This window comes from Zonotrichia albicollis, chromosome 5 (genome assembly GCF_047830755.1).
Source record: "Zonotrichia albicollis isolate bZonAlb1 chromosome 5, bZonAlb1.hap1, whole genome shotgun sequence".
Classification (NCBI taxonomy): Eukaryota; Metazoa; Chordata; class Aves; order Passeriformes; family Passerellidae; genus Zonotrichia; species Zonotrichia albicollis.
Genome location: NC_133823.1, coordinates 72110735 through 72128699, shown reverse-complemented (window position 1 = coordinate 72128699; position 17965 = coordinate 72110735). Strand labels below are relative to the sequence as shown.

General features: G+C 41.6%; 1 protein-coding gene across 3 annotated transcripts in view; it reads right to left on the bottom strand.

Annotated features, from left to right (window-relative positions):
- Positions 1-1074: 1074 nt before the first annotated feature.
- SEC24D (SEC24 homolog D, COPII coat complex component) overlaps positions 1075-17965 on the bottom strand; it is a 49194-nt gene continuing 32303 nt past the window's right edge. For all 3 annotated transcript variants that reach the window (XM_026798118.2, XM_005495280.4, XM_074542066.1), the window contains exons 9-23: positions 16716-16854; positions 15403-15518; positions 12985-13109; positions 10416-10607; positions 9747-9840; positions 8252-8368; positions 7784-7951; positions 7227-7323; positions 6480-6625; positions 5802-5940; positions 5273-5391; positions 4431-4610; positions 3727-3918; positions 3188-3277; positions 1075-2766 (exon numbers count right to left, since the gene is read on the bottom strand). In XM_026798118.2, coding sequence (XP_026653919.2) covers positions 2626-2766; positions 3188-3277; positions 3727-3918; positions 4431-4610; positions 5273-5391; positions 5802-5940; positions 6480-6625; positions 7227-7323; positions 7784-7951; positions 8252-8368; positions 9747-9840; positions 10416-10607; positions 12985-13109; positions 15403-15518; positions 16716-16854 — 2055 coding nt within the window. In that variant the 3' untranslated portion in view covers positions 1075-2625. The remainder of the gene's footprint in view (positions 2767-3187; positions 3278-3726; positions 3919-4430; positions 4611-5272; positions 5392-5801; positions 5941-6479; positions 6626-7226; positions 7324-7783; positions 7952-8251; positions 8369-9746; positions 9841-10415; positions 10608-12984; positions 13110-15402; positions 15519-16715; positions 16855-17965) is intronic.

The window sequence follows — 17965 nt, the reverse complement described above, 5'->3', positions numbered from 1 at the left end:
GAATGCTGGTGTGCTGTGCAGGTTGGCAGTCAATGCTCTCAGGGCGTTGTTCTGACCCAGCACCAGTTCTTTGTGTGTGTTCATAGGTGCTGAATTGCTCTGTTCAGAGGAGTGGAATTCAGGCTCCAAAACTGAATGAGCAGTTTTGAGATGATCATGGAAGTTAACTGGCAGTAAATAATGGAAATTATTTCAGAATATTCAGCTAGTTTTCTATGCCCTGCTATAGATTTTAATATCCTGAGAGCACTCTAAAAAAGGATACATGAACATTTCAAGCCCATTGCACTGAAAAAATCTGAATCCCGTGGCTTTATAAAGATACACTGAGTAATCTGAAAACGACAGATAAATGAACCCACTCTTTCTGTATATAGTAGAAAAGGTCTTTTCTCCTTGGAAAATTACTGAAATTGGTGGCAACTTTATTGCTTTAACAGAAATGGCAACTGTGTAATGGGCTCAATATTAACTTAATGTGGAAGAGAGATGCACTAATCCTTTTCATAACAGGGTCATTTTCACGGGCTGAAAAGAAAGCAATGGGCAAGTTCTGTGAAACACAAAGTAATTTTGAGTATAATTACTGCAGCAATGAAAAAGGAAAAAAAAAAGGCCTAATTTGTGTAAAACTGAGTTAAACACTCCAGCCCTGCAGTTTATGGTGAAGCCAAGCACTGCACTTGCAGTATGTGTGTGTGATGCTTGTCCCTGCCATGACTGCTGTCACCATGTGCTGTTTTCTGCACCAGGTGATGCCTCACTGCAGGTAACACTGCCCAGGCAGGCCAGAGCTCTGCTGCAGCAGCTCTGCCAGCAGCAACAGCTTTGGCTTACCTGAGCTTGGCTCTGAACAGCCCCTCTTTGAGACACTTTCCTTCACTTGGATTGTGTCTTCTCACCATAGCCAAGGGTGGTGACAGCAGCACAAACACACTGAAAATGCCTGAGGCCATGTAAGCTGCCTGGCTTCAGAGTCACAGGAGGAGAAGGTGACCTACAGTGAACTCACTGCTGGATGCCATGGCCACAAAACCATGGAGAACTTGGCATGCATGAAAGAATAAACACACACACAGATTATATATTTAATAATTACTTATTTCTTTACACAAATGTTGCTGGTGTCATTTTACAAATGAAATGGCAACGAATACTTTTTACAGGGTAATGTCTACAGCTAAAAAGTGCTTGTCTTGGCAGCTGAATTCAGGCTGAGGACCCTTTTGTAACAGCCACTTATTTCAAGAGCTCTTGGTCAATGACAAGAATGGCTGTATAGGTAAGCTGTTGAACCAAAAAACTATGCATTTTCACTGCTTATTGTGGATATTAAATAATTAATATAAGTAGCAACACTAACATGTTTAAAGGCACTTTTTTCTTTACTGAGGCTTAGCCTTACTTTTGAGTGTTTTTTGGCTTTCTTTGAAACACTAATTTATTTAATAATAGCTTTCCAAGCTTGGCAAAGTTCAAACCTCATGTTCAGAGGCATTGGTCCTAAAGAGACAGAGAGACTGATGAAGTATCTGAGGTAAACAGCCATTCCAAAGGCTCTGGCTTTCCAAATACTACCTTCAATATTGGTATTAGCAAAGGCTAGTTTCTCAAAGCAGTGACCATTGATTAAATCAGTCATGGGAGAGGAGGTCACTGTAATAGAATTGGTATTAAATAAGAGGTTTTATAGCACCACAAATACCCTTTGGTTAATGTGTCAACTGTCTCACAGCTGATCTGCCACAGAAATTTTGAGGGACAGGTTTTTCTGAGTTGTGTTGGGAATATTCCAGTTAGCAAATGTACTAAATAAAGCCTAACCTGTGCAATTTTGAAAATGTAATTAAGTAGTACGCTAAGCTAATTGCTGCCCCCAAGTGGACAGAATTGTACCATAATAGTGTGACATCACCTGCCAAAGGTGGCAAAAGGATTGTTTGATAACTGTTCTTCCTGTGATCCCTGCTGTTGTTACACTTACTCAGGTCCAGTTACAAAACTGAGGCATTTCTGTCTCCTGGATAACCCTGGCTGTGGAAGGGTCCCTACAGCTCTACTTCTGTACACAGTAACACTTGTCCCTTCCAAGGAAAAAGGGATTTACTTTACAGAGATTTGCTTCACAGGAAGGACTTTGAAATCCTTCAAACTGAACTACATGTTTATTTCAGATCTGAATAAACTCCATGTCCTCACTTAGAAAAAGAAGTCTTTTGTCTTTTTTCATCCTCTGTACAGATTCTGATCATCTTTCCCAGCTCTGGTACGACTTAGGACTAGCAAAAGGAATAATGAGAGTTTTCTAAATTGTCTTTTAAGAAAGGTATACCATATATGCTCTTAAGCACTGGTAGTCTGAAATCTGGCAATTCATCTAGAGAGTCACTACTCCCAGAAGATTAATACCTGAGTGCAGAACTTCCTATTCTACAGCTTAAGAAGTAAGCAGAATACTCAGGGAGAGGTGAGATCAAATGAAACTGTACAAAAAGAGCACAGAAAAGGGTCAGTAAAGCACAGCAGAAGGCCTGGGTCTGGTGGAGCTGTGGGCCAGCCTTCAGGCACCAAAAACTGTCCCTCCTGCAAAGGCAAAAAGGAACTGAACATTTTACTGGAGTTGCCTTAACTGAGCAGCTGGCTGATCTCTTTGTGAATGCACACGAGGAAATCCACATACGAGGCTCCTCCATAAATATTCTTGTCTTCTACCAGGAACTGGCGGAAAAGCATCTCTGGCTGCTCCCGCTGCTTCACTATCACCAGCTGCAGAGATAAAAGATACAGCCAGATAATTTTAGGATGTAGTCAGACTAGATGGCAGCACAGTTTTCCTATGTAAGGAAAACTGTGACATAGTAAGAGACACAGTGGATGCTCTTGAGTTGGGGAAAACCCCCAAAACTAATAAATCTCCACATTGTAGAAGCTGGAGAGACTAAGGGAATTGAAGAGTGCAGAATTAAATGGTTATCCTTTAAACCTGAGTACCTTTGAAAATCAGTCTTGATTTGGAATAAAGCACATTTGAGATGCCTGTGCCTACAAATCATGCTGGAACTCATCTTACGTGCAGGAAGACTCCTGATACCTAAAAAACCTTTTACAGCCACTGGTAAGTTTTGGCCAAGCCTGGAACGTTCCTTTGAACAAGTATGAAGAAGGAGCTGAGGCAAAAAGCAGTTACCTTCATAGTGTAGGGCTTCTGGCTCTGGATTTGCTCCAGGATATGCTTCAGTTTCTTGGAAAATGGATTGTCCAGGTTAGGCAGGGATGTCTGTCAGAAGGAAAGCAAGTTTTTATAGTCCACATCTTTAACCAAGACTAGCTGCTGATAGTTACATGCTAACTGTGGATTTCACACTAAACCAGGAAAACCCATGTCTTTCACTAGAAGGTGTCATCTTGAGGACTCATTTTTCAGTTTAAAATAATTACTACGTGAAGATGCATCACCAAGAAAACCATTGCAAAGTGTTTTGTTCATATTTTAGTAATACACAGTTGAAAGGACTGTAAGAAGATTAAAGAAGTTGTGAAAGCTTCTGTCCTCCTAGTGTTGGTCAAAGTGTCAAGTTTTATCTAACTAAAAAGCAATTCTGGTGTCTAAACACCTTCTGTTGGTCACCTGTTCTTGCTTTTAAGGCTGATGGATGAGAAAAGACCTCACTTGTTTCTCTGACCTGGTGTTGCTAAATGCTCAATTCCCAGCGTGCATCTACTCACGGCCTCGGTGCTGATGTGTGCGAAGGAGGGCACGTTGAAAAGGCCCTGGATGAGCTCTGGGGACACGCTGGCTCCCAGCCACAGGAACATGCTCAGCCCGTTGGCCAGCAGGAAGGCCCCTCCCTCGGAGAGGCGCTCCTCGGAGCAGCGCACGGCACCGGGCACCGCGTCACTCTTCAGATCCAGGCTGTGCTGTGGGGCAGGAGACACAAGAGCTGTGCAAATGACCTGAAAGGCTTGGTACATTGTCGCAGACATTTCTTCATAGAAATCTTTTCTTTGAGATTTCTCCTCCTTCTGGGAAGCAAAGGGCCCCAGAAGAAGAATGTAAACAATTGTTATTAGTTGTTGTGAAATGTAGCAGGTGTCCCTGTGATTGGCTCATTTTCTTTGTGTACTATTAAAAGCCAATCACAGGAGCAGCTCAGGGACAGATTCCCTGGGCAAAGAACTTTGTTATTCATTCTTTCTATTCTATTCTTAGCATAGCTGCTCTCTGCAACCTCTCTTTTTCTTCCTTTTAGTATAGTTATAATGTATTATATATCTTATATGAATAAATCAGCCTTCTGATCAAGAAACAAGATTCTCGTCCTTCTCTCACCACAGTGACCGTCTAAGGTTGCTGTAATAGTACATCACAGTGACTCCCTTCCAGGTCAGAGGGGTTAGAAATCAAAGTGAAAAAATGACCAGTGACTCACAATTGGCAGCAGCAGGGGGTAGAAGTAGAGCTGTGTGTCAGCCACCCCCATGGCCATGACCAGCTGGCGGTGGAAAGCCCTCTCATCCGTGGGGATTTCAGGCCTGCCAGCCAGCACACAGCTCTTCAGCAGGCAGTTCATGTACACGGGCAACACCTTCATTGTGTCTGGCAGGATCAGCTGAGAAAACAACACATTGAAAAAGAATCCAACAGAAATTATTTGCTCTATAAGCTGTAGTTGCTGTCTTGGCTGCTGTCATGTCCCTGGAACGCTGTTAGTTTTTGGGGCATTCTTTGGAGAACTAAGAAGAGAAATAGTGGTCCACAATAAATGGCTCTGGTTTTTGACATATTTGGTCCTCATCAACAATGAACAGTTCACTGCCCAGGCTTGTGGTTACTGGCAGCACCTCTGGGATAGAAAAGCTTGAGTCTTTCTTTGAATTGAATCACTAAAATGTGACTGAATAAATTACATGGAAACAAATAAGTCACTCTGCTTAGTGAAAAATTAGAATACTACAACCATCCATAACAACATAAGAATTAAAAATGAAAGCTTTGTGAGTCAGTGCGTAATTCCAGCAGGAAGAAAAAGGCTGGCTGAGCTCCTTTGTGTGAGTACAGGCATCAGTTTCATCAGTGGCATTGCCTTTTGTTCCAGAACAACAGTTTCTGTGTGCTCTAAGTGCCACCACGGAATCCCACCTGTCATTAATTCTGTTTGAAAGAAAAGGACAAATCTGTCCTGCAATTTTGCTTTCTGGCTCTGCTGATGTTGTGGGGTGGTTGTGCACTTGTGGCAAAGCCGGGGTGGGTAAGACTGGGTGCAGGTTTTACCTGGCTGACAGCTGCTGGGCTGGCACAGTTCTTCTTGTAGCAGGCCAGCATGTGAGCAGTCTGATTCATCAGGATGTCCCTGACAGTCTTCAGGGGCTGGCTCAGAATGGCTTTAAAAGCTACAAGCACAGAACAAAAGTGCGTGTTAAAAAAGACACTCTCTCAAAGTATCTCTGTCTGCTGCTAGTTTCTGATTTTACAGACCTGAGGGCTGAGGCTGCTTTTCAGTCTCTTCTACAGACATCCAAAAACCCCACCAAACCCCCAACACTGCGATAGGATGTCCATTGCCACTCACTGTACCCTGCCCTGTTCTGTGTATTACCTATCCACAAGTACTACTGTCATGGCAGTTTGGCTAAAATCGGTAATTATTTGTCTTTTCAATTTCATACTACTTCAGGAATTGCTCAGGCATGGAGCAGCAAATTATAAAAAATTATTTCCCACTAGGTAATCACTTCAGCCCCCTTTCCTTCCCCTCATCCACGCCAAAGTAAAAAAGGGAAAACCTGCTCTGCTGCTGTACCTGACTTAGCAAAGAAGTTGATAAGGGCATCAGTCTCACAAGTCCTGTAGACATCAGCTAACTGGGAGCTGCAATTCAAACCAAGGTTGTGGATGCGGATTCGCCTCTGCCCGCTCATCGAAGTGTACAGGACAGCACACTGCAACAGAGGCACAAAGTGTCACCAAGGGCCACCTTCTCTGGGCACACAAGGCAGATGACAACTTCTGCAGCCAGGGCAGCCTGGCAGTGCTGCTGGCAGCACTGGTGGTTCTTAGGGACATCTATCAGACATTACAGATTAAGTTATTCATATTAAAATTATTACAAATCCTACAGTCCCTAGAGGGGGAAGTAAGGTTTAGCAATAGAGCTGCTCTTGAATAGAGAGGTCACAAGGAATGCCACAGCAATAACAATTGCCATATAAGTAGCAATGAGTCTCTGTCTCCACATAAACTTAATTACAGAGAAATGGAAAAAATGAACAGCTGATGAGGTCTCAGTGAGTGTTTAGAAAGGATCTGGGTACCCCTGAATAGAACATGCAGCACAAATGTAGGGGAACACACTTTTTACTAGTGGTGTTAAGGCACAAGAGTCTGTGCAAGTTTGCCTTGTTCCACCATCACTTTTCTACTCTGGCTGCAGAAAGTCTTGCTTACCATTTTAAGTTATACATGAATTAGGGTTTTTTACCTGAATTAAGGCCCCAGTGTCTTCATTCAGTTTGTCATCATGTTTGAACTCCACTGTCACCGCTTTGTCACAGTCAACCGCTGCCATCTCCACATCCGTGGTGTTGTTCATGTAAATGGCCCCAAAGAAGTCTGTAGCCCTGAAGCCTGCAGCCAGATTACAACAGAGCATTTAATTTAAAAATGGCAAATTAAATTGACATCACTTACTGAAGCAGGAGCCATTTCCCTCAGGGCTTTACAGCCTCAGGAGCCCCAGCAACTGTCCTTCCTTGCTGATGGCATTTTTGAGAGTTGGAGAAAGACAAAAGCTGTCACTTGGACACCTAGAGCTTCTGCCCTGCTGGTTTGGCTTCTGGGTCTGTCCCTTTCTCTAATACTTGCATTTGAGCTAAGAATGAATGAAAGAAGCTGGATAGACACAGGAATGTCATTTGAGTATGACAATGAAGGCACAGGGCAGTATCCAGCAGCAACACCTTTTTATACAACTTCCTTGCAGTCAATGCTGTGTGTAGAGTGAGCAGAAGCCTTCAGATTTGTAAATCAGTTATTAAAGAGGCACATACAGGAAGTGTGTGTGTGTACATATATATGTATACAAGTACCAATATATACACACACAGCCATGGATTTTGTCAGTCTATTAATTTTCAAGAGGTACAAAATGAAATTAAACCAGCCTGATCTTACCAGCGATTTGCATGGCACTACATTATTTCAAGTTCACTCCCACAGCTCCTATTACCTGTACTTGTCCGAACCCTCATTGTTGCATCAAATCCCATCTTTTTCTGGAGGTCCTTCCTGAGGTCACTTAAGAACTGGGGGCTGTCAGTGTCAAGCTGCAAACACAAAGCACAAGGTTCAGAGGTTCAACACCCAAGGGCAGCAGCACAGCAGTGACCCAACATCCCCTGCCATGATCCCCATCTCCCCACAGCCAATCTGCTCACAGCTCTTGAGTCCTTTAAAAAGTATTTCAAATGTGATTGTTAACAGAATCAGTATATGCAAGTGTCCATCACTCATCACCAGGCCTGAACATTAACTGGACATTCCTGCACTTAATCTTTCAGCAAAATTTTAGGATGCCAACCAGTTTATTGCTACTTCAAGATCCAAAGTTGAGCTTGACCTGCCATTGTTAAATTTGGATTTTATCCCCTGTAATTGATAAACCGGGTTTTCCAGACTCACTCTGCTTTTAAGTTAAATGTCCGAGGACACACTGAAATGAGATGAAAAACAACAGCAACCCCCCAGCAGTAACTATGTGAAAGGCAGGAAACCCACGCCACTGACCTGGAAATTGTTGTACTTGTACAGTGTTCCACCAGTGTACATTGTGACAAGGCCCATGGAGGCTACATCCATGTACTGATTTGGGAAGAGGAACAAATTCACACAGCAGCCATTGGCCACACAATCCTTGGCTAAGGCCTCATAATTTCCCTGTGGCTGGAAGAGGGTCTGCACAGGAATAAAAATACAAGTGCCATCATGTTAGATATTAACCACAACTCAAAGGGCCAGATGAAGACAAAAGGATGAAGTGGAAGTTTGAAGTGAGGCATGGCTGTCATCCAAACATGCTTCCCCTGCCCATGGATACAGGGAACACCTCAGTACGTTCCTGGAGAACCCATCACTACAGAGGTATCATATAAACAAACACTTTTGTGTGAAAGAAAAAAGATCAAGAAGGACCAATGCCCTGTTAGAGAAATGCAGTGTAACAGCAGTCCCCTCTTTGCTCAGAGCAGAAAATACCTTTTCCTTATCTGTATTGAGCAGTTTTTTGTCATCTCTGTTTTTCAGCTTCCCTGGTGCTTCGGCAGTTGGCAGAGAAGAGTGGAAGATGAACAATTTCCCAGCACATTCTGCAGCCTGTTCCAAAGACACCACATTGGCACGTTTATTCCTGCAGGGTTAAGGGGCCCACATTCACACCCTGGGGGCTCAGGGAACAGTGGGTGCTTCCTGCAAGCTCCTCTCAGCTCAGGAATCCATCTCCAGGCTCACAGCCGGATGGGATAAGCCCCAGGGACACGGGGCCTTTTCTCTCAGGAAGCAGCACTCCAGCACACAGGTTTGCTGCCTGAGCCATTCCAGCAGCACTTTCTCCAGAGGCCAAAGGAGGAGCTCCTCTCTTGGAGACTTTCCAATTGGACACAAGCATTATGCAATGGGCACCACAATACAAACGGTCACATTGGATCAAATTAAAAGGAAATGCAACTGAACAGAAAAATTCAGTTCAGGCACACTGGTGTTCCATACATTTTTATAAATGGGTGACAATTCCATCCCTGTAGCAAGTTTCACATTGAAATCTACACTGCCAAGATGCAGGCACAAATCATAAATCACCATATTCACAAAATATTCCACCTTTCAAAATCAGCTGTGGCATTCTGGCAAAACCAGAAGTCTCTCTGCTATGGCAGAAACACAACTGAAGGCAGCACCTGACTTTTCAAATGGCTGAAATTTCACCCCTGATATTTCAAGAACCGTTACTTTTCATCACCAATGACAATTTCTTTAATTGCTTTGAAGAAGACTTCTGCTGAAGGCTGAAAGACTTCCCAAATACCTGTTTCTCCTGATATGCAGATGAATCAGTGATACCAGTTTGACAAAATTTCTAAAATACGTATTTTTAACAGAAGCCATTTATTCTTTTTAGACAAGAACTGTTTTCTTGAGCAAAGGTATTTGCAGATTAATAATTCAGAGAGAAAATCCTTAAAAATTATAACTTAAAAATCCTGAGCTAAATAAAATGTTTAATTTAGAGCTGCTTTCTTTTATAACCATCATCAAAGGCATTTGTTTTGTAGAGGTCTATTATTATTATTATTATTATTATTATTATTATTATTATTATTACTACTTTCCTGCCCTTCACACGTGCAAGGACTGGGTACCTGTGCAGACACAGGAGTATGGATTTGTTCTGCTGTGGTAACTGAACATGTCTTTATTTTTCTTAAACGCTGAGCAAGAACCTGACTCCTGCTCCTCATCTTCTCCTAAACATCTCTCCTACACAGAACAGACTCTGGGGACTGGTTTCCCTCAATAAGAACATCTGGGAACAGATGTTATGCTTGTCAGTTCTTATTCTGACTGTTAGAAGAATGGAACATCAGTGCTGGAAAGACCCAACCACATTTTTCCCCCTAATTTCCAGTTGTGATGGGACTGGCTTGTAGCAAACCTGATTTCAGGCTGCTTCTCTGACAGAGAGGAATGTTCTAACCTTTAGTGCCTCCATGCCAGCCTGGATAACTGGAGCAAAGATGGTCTCACTCTCGTTAGTGTCTGCAAACAACTCTGGGATCTGGTCCAACAAGCTATGAAAGAGAAAGGATCAGTGTCAGCTGCTCAGTGTAAGGAAATCCCCAAACACACCTTGTCTTCACACAGGAAGGTGTTGATCATGAAAATTTATAGTGCAAAAAATAATACAAATTTTCCTTGTTCAGTTTCTTAGGATCTAAGCCAGAATAAAAGAAAATATGCATTTTTTATATCCATGAGATGCACTGTTTCAAAGCCTGAAACCTAAAGGAACATGCAATAAATAAACAGCTAACCATTAAAGTAGTTCTGCTGTGCTGTGAGGACTCCAGAGTCCCAACATCATCTCCAGGTGCACATCATGTGCATTGCAAGAGGGAGAACACCACAGGGCTCAGAGCCTCATGGCCCTCCCAGCTGAAAGGTGCCTTACACTGGCCTACATTCCAGCTTGGCACTGGAATGCCATGGCTATTGCTTTTTCTTTGCCTCAGAGGAGCAAACACAGGCCTTGAAGCATCTGCAGGCTTCTGAAGTATTTCAACAGTCACCTGTATGCCCCCAAACCCAACTAATGCACATCATAAGCATTGACATCTTACTCTCATGGAGTATAATTGCACTTTACTTGGTAACAACTGATCGGGATTCCTCAAAGTCAACCAGGAAGCCATCCAGCAAAGGAACAAAAACTTCTGCCACATCTGTGACCACCATCATCTGAGGCTGAGCTAAGCTGCTTTTTACATTGAAGAAGTGGAGGACCTTGTTATAAGTGACAAAACCAACTCGAATTGCTGAGGATTCTTCTTGTTCTTCTCTGTAAGAAAAAGAAAACCCAACTGGTTAATTCTGAAATCCTGACCTTGCAATAAAAGCATCCCTTTGACATCCAACGATGCTCTCAGATCATTATCTGTACTGGGAACAACAAAGCAAACAACAACCAAGCAGATGGAATGGCCTCAATCTTGGCCTTAGGTCAAATTCCAACACCTCAATAAAATCAACTCCTCTATTGTTTACTCTTTAAAAAAAGGTAATAAAGTTCCATCAACCCTATCAATGGTGCATCCCATTCAAACAGTCAAAAATCCCAAAGATAAAGAATAAACCAGGCTGACATCATAACATGGCAAAGAAAGAGCAGCACAATTAGTTACTGAGCTTGATGAGGACAAAGTGCTATTCAATTTCTGTACATACAGCACTTTGCTGCTTCAAAGAGAAGCATCCACATCATCCCTGTCCCAAAGGAGTTACAGACCAGGTGTTTGGGACCTTTATTCCAGATATTGATCTTACCAGTGTCAGTCTGCACTGCCCCACTACCATCAAGTTCCATTCATTGTTTTAAGGGTTAGCTTTAAGCAGCCAATTGTCTCTGCAGCTCACACTCCAGTTATTTTAGAAGGAGAAACCTGACCCATATGCACAGAAAAGCATAAAAATACTTTTTGTTTTATATTTTTAATTATATACCTAAAAATCGTAATTGCACAACTCATTACTCTGGTTTTCTGCACTCATAAGCACATTTCTACAAACACATTTCTCAGTATTTCTCAAGATATATTCAGGGAGGGTGTTCTGGTTTGGAACACAGGTTTGAAAACATCTGCTCTAAAATTTCAGCAATTCTTTTTCTGCACAGATTTCTTTGGTACCCCAAGTCCTTTCTCTCAAAGATACAAGCTCAAGGTGAATTCCCTGCAGAGGGCTTTTCCCTCGGGTGGGAACAGCAGAACATTTCTGTTGGTGTCTTTGCCCAGCAACAGAAAATGAACACACAGTGACCTCTGTGTCTAAGCAATATAGTAAAATTTCCACCATACATTTTGGTGGAATGCCTTATGTTTGTCTTCTGCTAAATTAATATTGCTTAAGCCGATAGAAAAATCTGAGGAAAATGAAGGGCCTGGCTTTCTTTTTTTAATTGATTTTTTCAATAGACAGGAAAACTTTGGCCCAAATTATTTCACAACAAATCTCTCAGAGTGCTGGTGAGAAGGATGAGTACGTCTCTCTTGTGATATGGATACACTTGCTTTCATTCCTCTTCTGCTTGCCCCATTCAAATTTACAAACTGCCAAATGCTTTTGTTACTCCACTCATGTCTCTTATTCTCTTCAGAGTCATGACCACTCCTGATGGAAAACTCTGAGATATGCCCAGGATAATATCAAACACTTGTGTCTCCAGAGTAATCTTCAGTGAAAAACTACTTGAGAGATGGCCTTACATGGGCATCTGATAAAATAAACCCCCACCCTGGACTGGAATTTCTTTCCGGCCCAGGGATCCCAGAAGGCCATAAGAAAAAAGATTTTTAACATGTCCCACATTGTCCCAAGGAAGTCATCTCCCACCCTTCCTCAACTGATCTCTTAATTTCTTAAGTCTGTTCTCTCTCTGCAAGCACTGTTATTTAGAAAGTATTTTCTTTATGGATTTTTTAAATATACTTTTATATGTAGACAAGAAACATCTTGTCTGCTTCATTTTTCATTCACTGCTCTCATTTCCCTATGTGTCTGTGCTATTTAAACTCTATTGAAAACTACATTAATACATTAAAATTTACACCAAAATAAACTAAAATCATACACTATCAATAACACTGATGAGCAGTAACACTGCTGTGTGTTTCATGCTCACAAAGCACATGTGCTCTATTTCACAAAATTGTTGCTGCCTGCAAGATTTGTTCTCTCAGATACAACCCAGGACAGAAAAGTCTCACAGTGCAGCAAGAAGCTTTAAAAGTTTTGCTAATTAACAGTAAGAGCTAAGACACAAGCTACCAGCACTATGGCTTTAGAGAGACTGGCTGCTCCTGAGGATTCTGGTTTGGGTGTTTCCCTGTTGAATTCAGTGAGAAAAGCAGGGCCCCAGCAAACACAACTGCTGCCAGTGAAGTGGTAACACCACTAGAGTTCACTGCAGGCAAGGAAAAGAATACAAGCTCCACGTGCAGAAGGCATGGCAGATTCTTTCTGTTCATAAGTAAGGCCAGATATCCAAGTGGAACAATTGCCAGCAGCATTAAAAACTAACATTTGGTCACTATCACTCAAAAAACCTCCTGTTCTGGGAATTGTGACATTTTCCACAGCTTGGTTTTGCCTTTCACCCTGCAAAGCTGCATGAGAAGTGCAGCACAGTGGGTTAAGCCAAGCACACTAATCCTCTTTACCTTGGAAGTTTGTCTAGCAGAGTCTTCAGTTCATCACATATGAGTTTCACTAGGCCACTCTTTATGTTTCTGTATGATACATCAATCATGAAGATAAAAGCTGGTGGCTTAGGAGGCTTCTTGTCCTACACAGAAAAAAAAAAGACCATTCACAGGGAAAATTAGACAGTGTCCTGTTATGAGGAAAACATTTAGAGGTGGTACCATAAGGCAATGCAAATATAGTGTTCAGTTGTTTGAAAAAGGTTGTGAATCATAAATAGTAATTACTGCAGAGAGCTGACACATATTGGGTAAAGCCCAGCCCTGGAAAACAGCATCCTAATGGAATAAAATATCTAAAGGGTTCATCAGATAAGATGAAGCACCAACTTTCTGCTGGAACTCAAGTGTTTAAATAATTTTGTATTTTGGCTTTTTTCTGTACCTCTGCTTTCCTTGGGGAGTTCCTTTTATCCACAGCCTAAGTGGCACACAAATTGTGCCTACACTACTGACACAAGTCTCTGCTAGTAAGAAAAAGTAGAGGAAGGTTTGCTAAAAAAAAAAAGTAATGCCAAGAGATGTACCTTGGAAGTTAATACAAAATGAACAGAGCAAGAGTGGACATCAGACTCCCTGAAATGGGTTTCTTTAATTCCCATTAGATGAGTAGTTGTCATTATTTGGTGTCAAATTCAGGACAGCTTTTTCATTACAGTTTCACTTCCTTCATAGAGTTCTGACCTCTTAAACAAATTATACTTGTTAAACTAAATCCTAGAAAAATTCCAGTTAAGAAAAATTAATCTAACCCTTGAATTATGACTTATCCTTAGTCCCTGGCAAACTTTAACTGAACTGAACATTATACCCTTGATCTCACTCATTTGACTCATGCAAATCAGGATTAATTCCAGTGAACCAAAACCAGGCAGGATTTTTCAAAACTGTTCTGTTTACTGTACTTGGATTCAGAGACTACACCAAAACCTGCTTCTAAACTCTTGGATCAGATCAGCATTTAGAAAGAATCTCTAAGTTCTGACAAATATATGGCAGAAACATGGACTTGTACTCTCACCACATCCGCTTAGCAGGAGTGCAGTAATGCAAACCAGCTGGGATTTGTTAACATTCTTTGTAGCTCTTCATCCTTGTCATTTGATAAGCACAAAAGGAAATGACTTCTCAGTTCTGGTCTTGTACTGGATTTATAAAAGAAGGGAACCACTGCAACTTGGAGCCAAGTGAAAACTCCATTACAAAATAACGCTACATTCAATGACTTAGCATTTCCAGAGTGCTATTTTGTAAGAGATTTCTTTGCTGTAACATTGCAGTAAGTCTGAGGATGCATCTTTGTAGCAAGCAGGCAGACCAGACTGGACCACCTGTAGAGGAAACTCCCTGGTTTAAGATAGGTGGCAGAAGTTGAGGCTTCAGAATTTGATGGAGCTTCACTGGATGTACACTGAGTGTCCCACACTGTATTTCTGCAGCATTTCACCAAAATTCCCTCCTGCTTTGGGGTTTAACCCAGGTTTCAATCAAATCTTATAGGTTAGCTCAGAGATCTCACTGGATTTTGGAGCACTACTCAAGTGAGCAAGCAGACCCAAACCTTTTCATTTTCTTCATCCCAGCAATAATGTGATGGTCTGAAGAAGATACTGGTAACTACTGCAAGATTTTGTATGACCCAGTTGCCTTTTCTAACCTTATGATGGCCTCAGCTCCACTCACAGGAAAAACTCTGCCTGATTCCAGCAAGAACAGAAAAATGTGTCCGCGCTGTGGTCAGATGATGTCAGACTTGCAGTTTTGTAAAATGAGCTGAAGTTTAAAAAGATTAAGTAATTTATGCTTCCAGAAGTATCAAATAGAGTTCTGTAATAAAACCAACTACAAATATTTGGAGTAACATGAGTGGGCTCTGGATTGAGTTGTTCAGTGAGTTGATATTAAAAGAGAGAACCAATTCCACTGTAACTTATTGGTCAGAACACTAAGAGGACTCTTGCCAGGAACAGATTCCAAGGTCAACTTCCCTTGCTAAGGTTTTGGGTATCAGCAAGGCAATTGAGGGATGTGTTGATCTTCAGAATCAGTAGAACACATACATCTAAAATGCAACAGTGCACCAGAATTTCAAAGCTATCCCCTGAACAGTGCAACATGCTGGTGAACATGTGCACATATCTTGCTTAAAGACTGGTCATCCATGATTTTGTTGCACTGCTTGTTATGCTTTCTTGCTTGTATCACGTTCTGCAGCACAAAAGAACAAACCATTGGATTCTCCACACCTATCCCTATGTCCTAGACTGTTCCTGGAGACTGATATGCAGCTCACAAGTGCATTTACTCTGAGGAGTAAACAAACTCTTGCTTGTTTTGCCCTAGCCCTGTACACTGGTTTGCTCTGGCAGTACTCACTCTGCAATAATCCAAGGTAGCCACGTACTCATAGGACCCCAGGGACAGCTCAGGCCTCTCATAGTGGTCTATCCTTCGGCCCACGTGGTCCAGGTGTTGAAAGAAGAACGGGGGCACTACAAGGCAACACAAGAACAGGAACAAACATTTCAAACTGGGCAAAGAGAGGAACAACACAACAAATCCTCCCAGCAGATGTGATATACACCAAAGCAGGAAGAAATCAAGTGGGTTTGCACCAACGATTTACACAGAGCCAGTCTTATGGTTCCTCAATGAATAGATATTCAGAATGCTTATTTTTCACATTTTTGCCTGTCAAAGTGCATGTGTGTGTGAGTGAGAGGAACATCAACCTGGTTTCTTAGCCATTGGGCTACTTTCTTAGCCATTTTTAGTCCTCACCAATGATTTTGTATTTGGTAAGTGCTTTCTGACTAAGACACTGTAGTAATACCAGCATGATTTAAAATGATACTGCAACTTAAATGTCTTTCTTGAAGTGCTCCCAGTGCATCTAAATTTCCCTTTATGAGAGTTTAAATTGTTAGCAAACGATGAAATTTATTATCTGCTATGCCTGCACAAACATTAGAGCTGCAGGCAGCAAAGCAGCTGGAGGGAGTGTGACAAGGTTCACGTTTCAGAGTTGGAAAGATGACTGTATTAGGGAAAGCACCACAGCCCTGTGATCCAGCTGAGGAAATGCAGCTTGATACAAATGTCTAGAAAGGCTCCTTCTGGCCAAGATTTGGGATTTGGCCAGGAGCACAAGAACAGTTATGAGTCACATGCAGCACACTTGAACAAATATGGCATGGTATCTTCTGTGAAAACCAACACTTGTCACAGCAAGATGAATAGATTATTTAACCATTGCACCCACAGCTATACACAGGAAGAAGCTAACACGGGTCTAAATATTTGCTTCTTGCTGTAAATTTGCATTTCTTAAAGAAATTAATGTTTTCTTTCAGCACAAAAATTGCTTTCAATTAACAACACAAGCAGTTCTGTATCCTGTGCTGTCACAAAATTTTTAACATAAAGTTTTGATCATACCAGGCTGGACTTCATGAGTCAGCATTATTTTTCATATATATTTTTTTAACTGTACTGAACAAATTCAGTACAGTTCTACTATTCTTGGGAATTGTTGTTTTTTTTTATTATTTTGAAATAAACCTAGTTACTGCATCTCCCTGAACTATTTTTTGTTAAATCAGCAAGTCAAGAAAATAATTTTAGAGATGCAGTTTCTTTTTAGTCTTATGGGATTGATATGAATCCCAGATGAGAGAAACTTGACTTACCATCATTTATACAGGCACAGAAGCCACACTGGTACCTCCTGCCCCCTTCAATGAACTGCATGAAGGGACACATGTAAGCTTTGCAGCGGTTGCACCGGATGGGGCCGCTCTCCCCGTGGTTCACAACATAAAGAGGGGTCTGTGGAGGAACAGATGAAGAGACAGCAATGTCAACACGACACTGCAAAGAGTTAATTCAGATTTAACTCCTTAGAGACCACCTGGTTGAGAGATCATGTATTGTTCAGCACTCACACAAAAGCTGCTGAGCCCCAGAGATGCCCTCAGGGGCTGTGTGCTGGTGTTCACAGGGGTCTGAGGATGAGGGAAGAGACAAGAAACTCCAGGTTTCAGAAGGCTTGATTCATTATTTTATGATATATATTATATTAAAACTATACTAAAAGAATAGAAGAAAAGATTTCATCAGAAGGCTGGCTAAGAATAGAAAAAGAAGGAATGATAACAAAGGCTTGTGACTGAGACAGGCCAAGCCAGCTGACTGTGATTGGCCATTAATTAGCAACAACCACATGAGACCAATCACAGGTGCACCTGTTGCATTCCACAGCAGCAGATAATCAATGTTTGCATTTTATTCCTGAGGCCTCTCAGCTCCTCAGGAGAAAAAAATCCTAAGGAAAGGATTTTTCATAACACATGTCTGTGACAGGGCTAAATTCACAAAAATTTCTGATGTTTATCTGAAAAAGAACAAAGATTCAGACTAAAACCCCACAAGGTTTTGCAAGCATTGGAAGTTTAGGGCTCCAGGTTGATTTTCTCCAGCAAAGGGTAATTTTTACAGCTCACTAAGAAAAATCTGTTGGAGTCAGGTCTTTTGGCTTCTGTTAGATGGAACTTTTCCTGAAGAAATCAAAAGGGTATTTGCTGAGAAAGCCCTTCATATTTTGTCCTAAATGCTCTTTCTCGTGCTGCCTTGTTATATGCTACACTCCAGTTGAAATGATGTCAGGGTCACCAGCTAGAGGAGGAGATTTAGGAGAAACACGAATATTTCTTGAAGGAAAGTACATACAGCAAACAAGTACAGCACCTGAAAATTAAATTTTCAGTTTAATTCCACTGACCACGCTTGCTTACAGCCCCTGCCAAAACCCACGGCTAAGGGAAGACATTTTCCAGATGCCTCCTTCCATAAAAACTGCAGCAACTGAAAAACTCCTGTGATTATTCTTAGAGTTAGAAAAGTCATACTTGAAACCATTGCAGAAATGGAAGTTTGCTCA